This window comes from Anneissia japonica, unplaced genomic scaffold (genome assembly GCF_011630105.1).
Source record: "Anneissia japonica isolate Jap-2015-1 unplaced genomic scaffold, ASM1163010v1 scaffold1489_len2284818_cov182, whole genome shotgun sequence".
In the NCBI taxonomy this organism is placed as follows: domain Eukaryota; kingdom Metazoa; phylum Echinodermata; class Crinoidea; order Comatulida; family Comatulidae; genus Anneissia; species Anneissia japonica.
The window spans coordinates 1243830-1254157 of NW_022698455.1; the positions used below are offsets into that span (position 1 = coordinate 1243830).

The following is a 10328-nucleotide window of genomic DNA, read 5'->3' on the forward strand; positions in this document are numbered from 1 at the left end:
GATATAAAAATGTAACATATGATGGAGAGACAGAAAAAAGCATCTTTCTATTTTTTGTTTCTTGACACCGTGCAACAACCTTCTCACGAACGAATTAAAGCTGAACCTCGAAAACTATTTATCCTCCACCTGAATTTTATTATTCTTTGAAGATGGATCACTCCGTATTCCACTTGAGTTCATTTGTTTCCATAAAAAGAAATTACAAAGATGAATAATGAATGAATGAAGTAAACAGAAATGAGAAAGCGATAGTCTGTCCCAGTGAAGAGCAGAATAACTGTACTAGAAAAGGTGACTTTGCTCTCCACTGGTATTTCGAGGTCACAGTATGGTGTCAAACACGTGCATCGATAGAGAGATTGTTTCATCCTGAAAGACATATTTGAAAAGATATATTTAGGCTAATTTTTCAATTTTTTTCATTGTTTATACATTTACCTATCAGCAGCATTCAGAGTTTTGGTAAAACTAACCACATGTCCCAGCTGTCAGTTTGACCAAAACATTTAATCCATATACACTCTGTGTAAATTCTGCTTGGTAAAAATATCCATGTCATTCATGTTGTAAGCTTAACTCAGCAAATCATGCTCAAGAAGAATAAACAGGTTGGACACCAAAGAGAGGCCCTGGCCAGATCCCCCCCCCTTGCCCCACCACTGGTGCTGAGAATTCTTAACTACAAGTCTACGTCAGCTCCACTACTGATCATATACAGTAACCTTGTTAGCCAGGCCAACATACACCCCATTCATATTCACTAATAATTAACAAATACAGGAACAAAACATGTAAGAATGACTATGTCTATTTCTCAATTGATCTACCCCACCTAGTTCATACATACTGTAATTTATGTTGGGATACTTGCTGTAGATGCAAATGAAATATGAAAAAAAAACAAAAAAAACATGATAATAACAAAAATATAATACCTGTCTACATGACTCCAAAAATTCATCTATTGTGACAACTCCATCTCGATTCAAGTCCAATTTCTGTAAAGAAAAAATATGAGACAAGTCAAAGTAACTGACGATATTCATGTCGATAGATACTTAAATATAAATCATTATATGTTCAGTATTGCATGTGAATTTTGTAAAACATACTAAAATTCAACAGATGCTAGAATCCGCACAAATTCCCCCACCTTCCTATGAAGGAAATTTCCTTGCGAAAAAAGTGAAACAAAGACAATGTGTAATAAATCAACAACAATCAGAATACCATTCAGATTGCAAATTGAGCTAAAAAGCTTGCCCTCTACCTTATCAATTTGTTTGTTTTTTGTTTTTTTTTGCTCAAAGAACCTGGATAAATCCTCATATTTCTGTAAAATATCAGAAATAGTTGAGCACATTGTAGAAAAATTATAATTGCATTTTTTTTTGTCATTATTTTAATGCCTAGCCTTGATTGTGATTATCATTATGGGAAATTCCATTAAAAAAACAACAGGAATATTATAGAAAAGTTATGGGGATGTGACGATTAGAAAGCAATAAAAAAAAGGAAAGATGATAAATAAACAGAAAAATTAATGGGGTGTAATATACACAATAATAATTTATCGTCTCCATCGGTATTTAAATTCCAGGCTTAGAAAGAAATAAAAAAGGGAAGATAATAAATAAACATAAAATAAATTAATGGAGTGTAATGTACACAATAATAATTGATCGTCTCCATCGGTATTTAAGTTCCAGACATTTAATTTATATTTATATCCTGCACTGGAGGTGTTTCGCTCCCTACCAGTTTTGATCATGTACACAGCAGGAATGAGATAGACAGCTACATAATAAAAACATTCATTTTAAAAATTCACAAGAGACTGTGAGTTCAATAATTTACAAAACTTAAAAATATACGGTCAATAATCATAACCTCGAACCCAGCTGCTTACAGTCACATGAGCGCCCTTGGGCATCGGTCATCCTCTTAGAATTGACATTTCATCAAAATCATGTCACTTAAAACTGCAACAGTCTACTTTGTGTCCTCACAAAAATATATTTTCTCCATGGGTGATATTGTAATCAGAAGAGTGAACGTCGAATGTTGCAGTAATTACACGTTAATCATACAAGGTTTTTTTGTTTTTTTTGCAGAAATAAAAAATCTGAGGATCTTTAGCTCTGACAAGCAACGTGCAAAGTGATGACTTACGGACATTTGAAAGGTCACCGAAATCAATTAACTCTGGCAGCAGGTTGCACATTCAAGAGTTGTAGACAAACACAGACTTAATAAAAATTAAATGAAATTCTTTAATAGTACACAAATAGGGTACACATCGTTTCTAACACTTCTGGATAAAGAATTCTGATTAAAGGAGGAAAAAATGAAAAGTATGCTTGGTTAATGGGAATAAATGGTTAGCAAAAGAAATGGCCGATCCATAATTTATTTGCTGGATTCTTTTGCTGGGGTGGTGTAAGTACCAAACGAGGACTTCAACTGTGTGTAGGGGGAAAACCTATGGCCGAAGTGGAAGGGTTAGTGTTCTTTTTTTAATGTTATTAGTAATAGCAGTTCTATACTTCAATGCCTATTAAAAATGTTAACATACTCAGCTGAGTAGTGGTGGTGGTGTAGTACATTACATGTTACTCATAGCAATTGTCATCTTTACTTCATCACCTTTTATAATACAATGCTGTCCAGCTCCGTATTAGGACAAACAAGTCATTTTAAATTTCAAAGTCATACACGTTTAAGATGGCCGATTAGAGAATTATATATTGTAATACCTCTACATTTTCATACTTTCACTGTATAATAAAAAACACAGATGCCTTTTCAGTATTAATGTTAGTAATTGACTATGTGCCAGCAATAATTAAAACCAGAGATAAAATGCAACCGCCAGGCTGCCAGGCAAGAAGTACCATATTTATTTAGATTATGATTAATTTACGCATTTGAATATTTTGTAAAATCTCTGTGGACAAAATATACAGTAATACCGAGAAGTCAACTACGTTATTATTTAAATTACAAAGGACAGCATCACGAGTGAGACAAAATCTCAATATTTGACAACTAGCCAATAAAAAATAATGTTCAACATGAGTTTTGGGATAGATATCCATCATGCCTCAGGAGACCCTTAGTATTCTCTGAAGTGCCTTTGGATTAGACAAGAAAAAATAAAAGCCACATTATATATACGAAAAAGCTTTGAATATTAATCAGTCAGACTTAGAGATGTCTTTTATCAGATCAGAAAACAACAACATAATTATATGAATAATGGCAACTTGTGCGATTCGGAGTTTAAAGGAGCAATCCCGAAGGCAAGTTGAAGATAAATTTTGTCCATTATGAATTTTACGTTAACATTCCCAGAGCTAGCAACACCAGATTTCACCCCATTTTGCCTAAAAGGTTAGGCCATCAAACTGACTGATCTTCATATATCTTTTAAAATAGCTACTTCAATTTTTTTTTTCTTTCCCTAACAGTAATGCCTCTTTGTTTGTTCTTTGTTTTTTCTTTTTTAATATTTACTATTTTCATTTTTTTAAATAAGTGATACATAATTTAATTAAAATTAAAATTGTTGTAAATAAAATAATTTAATACAAATTTAATAAATATTTTTCCTTAATTTTTAAGGCTATTTTGAAATAATTTTTATTTCCTCAGTGATTTTGGTGTTTTTCTTGTATTATTTATCAAATTGACGTCATTTGAATTTGTTTTTAATTAATTGTTCTGTACTGTCTACGTGTTTTATCCAATCATGTTTTAATTGATTGCAATAAAATTGAATTTGAATTTGATCTTATTAATTTGATTTACTGATACATGGCCTACTTTTTATTGCGAGAAATTATGTTTCACTCTGTTCGTCCCACGGTATCTGCAGTATGCGGATGTAATTCTCTTCTACATTCTTTGCCCTGTGGTTATTACACTCTTGCTACAACACAGGGGAGTTGAGTATCTGCAGGGACTGACATGAATTCATTTCCTAACTTAACTTAAATTTTTTTCTACTTTGTTTCGATAATGCTTGCGTTTTTCTACGAGAAATAACAAAGTATTGCGAAGAAATTCACCTCCTGACAATAAAGAGTGATGCGACATTTTTTACAGATGAAAATGGTTACAATCTTATCAATCTCACACGCTGTCATTGAATTCTGACATATGCTATGACACTTTAATCACTCTTAAATCCAAATAATTTCCTTATAAAATCAACGGACATAAATTATGAATAATATAGTTTTAAGCATTTTTTTTGCATATACTTTGAAATAGCTGGTGTAAATTAAAAAATAAGTATTTGGATAGTAAAACATTTGTAAATCAGTAAAAATTGAATTATTTTGAACTTCATTTAATTATAAATTATTAATATATTCAATACTTTTAAACAATTTAACATTTTTTTTTCATATTTAACCAGTATATCTTTAATATTTGAGGGTTTCAACAAAAAGTGCCTCTGAAAATCTTTTACTGTGACAGCATTTGTTAGCATTGAAATTAATCCCGCTAAGCCTTGCTTGCCATTGGTGATTAAGCATCCCATCTAGCAAAAAAGTCAGAAGTAAATTTACATTTTACATTTACAATTTTTTTAAATGTAAAATTTCCTATATAAAAAAGTATCCCATCATATTGATCTCTGTGTTGAGAGCTTTTGCTGTACCCTAACATATAGGCTATGTTCTCACACGGCTGCTAACGGTTAGCAGGATCCAGATCCTGCTAACCGTTAGCAGCCATGCGTCCATACGAGAAAATCCTGATCCGGATACCAAAAACATGATGATCGAATTACTGGCCAATAAGAAACTGGAAATTGTAAACGCGTACGTGTGATTGGTTGATGATAGAAACGTGCTCAACTTGCTAACCAATAGCGCTTGCTAACCGTTAGCGGTATCCGGATACTGCTAATGGTTAGCGCTAACTGATCGGGCGTTCTTACGCAGGTGCTAACGGTTAGCGCTAACGGTTAGCTCCCGATCCGGATACTAGGGCTCTCGTGAGAACCAGGCTATAGAGTGTATGGACCTTCCTGCTAAGCCACGCCCATTGGATACTATTGCTATGTTCCTACAAAACGACAGTGTTAAAACGCAAACGCACATGCTCTTAGAAACGCGCATATTCTTGGTCATGTTCTTATTGGTCAGTTGTTAAATTCGATTTAAACTACGAAAAGGTCCATTATTTAACAGTAGAAAAGAATCACTATCCACATCAATTTTTATTAAAAGTGAATGTCATGAATCTAGGATCAACGGAATCAAATAACAATAATATGAACGGACAGGTAAGTGGTGGAATTGCATAAGAATAGCATCGTTTGATAAATCCCAGGCTTACTCGAAATATTTTATCCACATGATCCTTTGGAGAGATTTCATCAATGCTTGGTTGTGAATATTTTCCCATCATGTCATAGATGGATGTGACGATATCAAGCATCTCCTAGACAAACGAAGAAGAAAGACATTTAAAGCATGCATCAAGTGATAATCAATCACTGTGTAACTGCGACTAATCTTATCAACTTTATTATCACTGGTACCAATATTCTCATCAACGCGATGAAGACAAACAATGCTTTTATCTGATTCTTGGAATATACCGTCAAAATCACTTTTTTAGTCTTGTCAGAGAGAAACAAATTACACTATTGTATTTCTCTCATTTGAAGAATGAATACATATTTTTTTCTTTATTGATTTTCAATTTATTAAAATTTATCTTCTTTTTCATCAGGAAAATTTATGAGAATGAGAGCCACATTGACTAGAAGTAAAAAAACAAAAAAATATTCAAAAGAACTTTTATGCAAATATAAGAATCATCATGCAATCAAAATGAAAAGGTAAATGGGTTCATGTGATCATCTGAGGAAATATGAATTCTTGGTTATTTATATACCATGACGTTCATCATGATTATAAGATGTATTATGTTTGGTATCTATCAATGTACATATAAAAAGATTTTATAGAAGTGTTTAAAATAATGCTGGCCTGTTATTTCCTGTTTTGAATTTTGGCAGGTGTTATGATGACAAACAGAAGGAGGAGGAAAGGGGGGGGGGGGCATAAAATAGAAAGACAAGAGAAGGTGAGCCTTATGACAAAGCTAAATTTAGGTTTAATGAATCCACTCCACCCCACTACTTGGCAGTAGGGGGTGCGTGGTCGACATCATCTCAGCCCCACCATGGTTGAGCTGATAATTCATATCAATAATAAATTACAATTATTTTTCTTAACACAATTTAGTGGGGGGGGGGGGGAAGGTTGCGATTGCATCTTCCACACACACCCCGCATCCGCCCCAGCAATCCAGATTATAGGCTTGGATGTCTACAGGCCTTTATCACAAACTACTGTACATTCATGTACTGTACGTTGTCTTGAGTTTTGGTATTGGTTATATTAAGTTTTCCTTCGAATCCCAGGGCCTAGTTCAATTATTGTCAGTTTCAGAGACAACTGAAGTGGAGTTTAATGGCTTGGTTGTTAAGATGCATCCCTTCTAATTCTATGGTCCTGGGTTCAATTCCTGTTCTGGGTTCAATTCCTGTCATGTCATGATCAAAACAACTCCACTCCCTAAGCCTCATAATGAGACTTAGTATATGTAGAGTATCTTGTGTGTATCTTGTGTGTATGTTTGTCTTGTTAAAGGATATTAACCATAAACCAATGAATAAAAACATAAAATAAAACTCTCTGTGCCTTATGATGAGTTTTATGAGTATCATGTGAGTTATATTCACCTTACATTATGTAAGGTATTGCATTAATATCGCTATACAAAATCCTTAGCCTATCTGCATAAATGGATAAAATACAATACATAAATAATGGAGACAAAAGAAATGAATGCTATATGGAGGCGGAAGGTACAATGATGTATTTATGGAAGGGCATGGGTACTTCTGCCTGATCATATTCATTCATTACCCCAGAATCTGTTCACCTTCTGGCTGGCAGTCTGACATTTTTACAATTCATTTTCTTGCAGTTACTGCTTGGATGACATGGAATAAATCTAATAAATCTAAAAAGGTTACATACATCTTTTGTTATTGATCCATCTCCATTTATGTCATATAACATGAAAGCCCAATTCAATTTCTCAACAACCGTACCCCTCGAGAGCACCGACAGCCCGGCCACAAACTCCTAAAAAAGAAAAATATTATTGCTTCTGTAATTCATTATGTTCTAAGATTTCCAGGGCCAGATTTGTTCATACATAACTCTTTAATTTTCGATAATGCTTCACATTTAAATAATTTTCGTTGCAGTGTTTAATGAAGCTATCAATTTCAGCCCAGGAAATAACAACCTTGGTCGTCTTCCTTTTTTTATCGACCCTAAAAGTACAAAGTCATCTGCAAAGTAAATAGCAGACTTCAGTGGCAGAGTGATAACAAGCTGTGGATAGGGATGATGTTCCAAATCCCTACGGTATACATGTGTGCAAATGGTCTAAATGAGTTATTACAAAAGAAGATAGTAAGGTACAAAATATGCATGTTTTAAATGCCTGACTGGACTCTGTTAAAAGCTTGGATTAAAATTATAAGTTAACCGAATCATAGAAATGTTACTTACTGAATCTAGAGTCCTTCAATTTGTGAGTAATTGGAACACAATTAACATTTTTTGTAGGACAACTAGCACTTCTTGAGTGAACACATTGGGGTATGGGGTACATTCTATACAGCTCCATTATATATTCATTTCTTTACTAGAGGTCCACATTCTCAACCATGGTGGGGCTGAGGTGGTGTTGACTCGCACGCTCCCCCTACCACCAAAATCATGCATCTACCCCAGAAAAGTATAGACGAAGTGTAGGAAAATGATAAAAGCATTCTACTTTTTTGTTAGTATCAACTTCATCAGTTTATGCATTATATCTCAATGGTTTACAGTATATCAGGATAATCTAACAGCAAAATGAATGAGGGCCTAAGCCTGCTCAAACCTCTACAAACTGTATTTGAAAGAATGGTCCTCAGATATATTAGATAAAAGCCAGTGGCTATTTCAAAGCTCTCCTTGCAACTTCCACTCATGTTATAGTGAAAGTAAATAGGCAATAAAATTCACCTTTAAATATTTATAAAGGGTATTGCATATCCTATTAGCAATTCCATATAAGGACATAACTACTGTACCTCACAGAATAGGATCCCTCCCCCTCCCACCTATGCTGAGATGAGATATCCCCACTTTACAATAATTTCATTATGATCTTTTTAGTCTACTAATTACTGTACCTTATTTCAGGTGAGAATCTTAAAACCTGTTTAGAGATAAAGTCTATTAGAGAAGTTTAAATTAGGTCGAAAACGTTTAGAAGATTAAAATATTGGTCAAGATCCGCACTGTCGTGTTGTAGTTGTGTTTTTATCAGTGAATAAACTAAGTCGATGCACACAGAGTTAAAGCAATAACAGGTCCATTTTGCAATAATCACTCGCTGCTTATAATTTGCATCGGCACATAAACCATCCCCAAAAGAATATCTCAAAGTAGTGTCACGATAAGTAGAAAGAAATGAAATGGATCACTCTGATAGGGTTAAATGATATGGATTATCTCTCCCGCTGGACTAGATTAAATCTTCCCAGTGGAACCAGATCAGTATAATCAAATATCGTTATCCTGGAATTAAATGAATCGCCTCATCATCATTTACGATAGAAATATATCAAATGAATCACAAATCACTTCTACTGAAATAAATCAACAAGAAAAATGCCACTCCTATCATAATTAAATGGATTGTTAACAAATATGATTTATTCAAATAGAAAATTTTCAACCATAGGAAAATGCAAATTGATTCATTTTTCCAACAAATGGATTCAATACAATTAATTATGCCATAACATCAAATCAAATGGGATATATTATACCATCATTATATACTAATTCAAATGTTTTGTTATTCATATATAACCAGGCCCCTGCACAAATCTGGAGCAAATATATCATAAACCCAGTTTCAACTGCATTCATTATCTTAATTGTACAAATAAATTACATTTCCTTCATCTTTATTCACGATTGTTTTATTTTTTGGTTACAGTTCGATTCTGAAACTCTTGCCATACTAAGTATACTGTATCATTTTCTTTTTCATGATTGTTTTTTGGTTTCTTTTTTAGTTCGATTCCCAAACTCTTGCCATGCCAGCGGCATAACGCCTATGCACTCTTGCATGGCGGTCCACAAGGATCAGGGGGACCTACCCATATGGAGCTTTGTTGATAGCACATAACAGCATAATATCTCTATGACATCGACTATAGGATATATATATTATATCCAGTGACGAATTAAATGGGGCCGACCCGGGCCCCTAAATTTGTCTTTTTCTTTTTAAATAGAGTTAACAAGAAAACTACATTCAAATTTTAAGTCTGTTAGTGCCATTTCCGGCCATCTAGAAGTGCCATAATCATAAATTTTCTTATCTAAGCCCTGACCATGGTGGAGCTGAGGTGGTATACAGTAGACCCTCAATCTATGAAAGTGCCTCCTTGGGCCCCCTCTATTTCAAATTCCTGAATCCGCCACTGATTATATCAGTTATTTGGTAGTTTAAAAAAATAAAATATAATGACAAACATAATTTTAAAAAATCGAAAATCAATGCCATGATAGTTCCATGGCTTTGCCTATCATGAAGATTAAACAGTTGTGTTAATTGAAAAATTAATTTTTTTTTGCCTGCTCCTATATCGATTCTTTGGAAACATAAATATTTAAATTATATTAGCTCACAAATGTTCTTTGTTTAAAAGGTTATTTGCCTTCCTTGCAAAAATATATTTCAGCATTGGAGCTATTAATGAGTTGGATAATGGTTATTATCTCAAAAAATATACGTAATACAAAACAAATTAAATAAAAACATAGATTTTTTCATAAGATTATATCTCACAGGATTAAATCACAAGAATTACACACATTCTATTTAATCATGGGAGGCTTCTAATGTGTTGGATATAACTGAATTGCTCCGTTCTCATAAAATTTACATAATATGTACATTTTTGTATACCAGTATATTTTATTATACAAAACAAATTAAATAAAAATATGGATTTTCTTTATAAGATTATATCTCCTAGGAATAAATCACAAAAATTATCATATTCGATTTAATCATGGGAGGTTTTTAATGAGTTGGATATAACTGTATAGCTCTTCATAAAATGTATACATAATATGTACATTAATGTATACTATACAAAATAATTTTAATAAAAACATGGATTTTTCATCAGATTAAATCTCATAGGATTGAAT

The 10328-nt window shown here is 33.1% G+C and overlaps 1 protein-coding gene across 1 annotated transcript in view; it reads right to left on the bottom strand.

The window, feature by feature from the left end:
- Positions 1-296: 296 nt before the first annotated feature.
- LOC117102589 (Kv channel-interacting protein 2-like) overlaps positions 297-10328 on the bottom strand; it is a 59791-nt gene continuing 49759 nt past the window's right edge. The window contains exons 5-8 of the mRNA XM_033242915.1: positions 7074-7181; positions 5356-5460; positions 939-1001; positions 297-372 (exon numbers count right to left, since the gene is read on the bottom strand). Coding sequence (XP_033098806.1) covers positions 325-372; positions 939-1001; positions 5356-5460; positions 7074-7181 — 324 coding nt within the window. The 3' untranslated portion in view covers positions 297-324. The remainder of the gene's footprint in view (positions 373-938; positions 1002-5355; positions 5461-7073; positions 7182-10328) is intronic.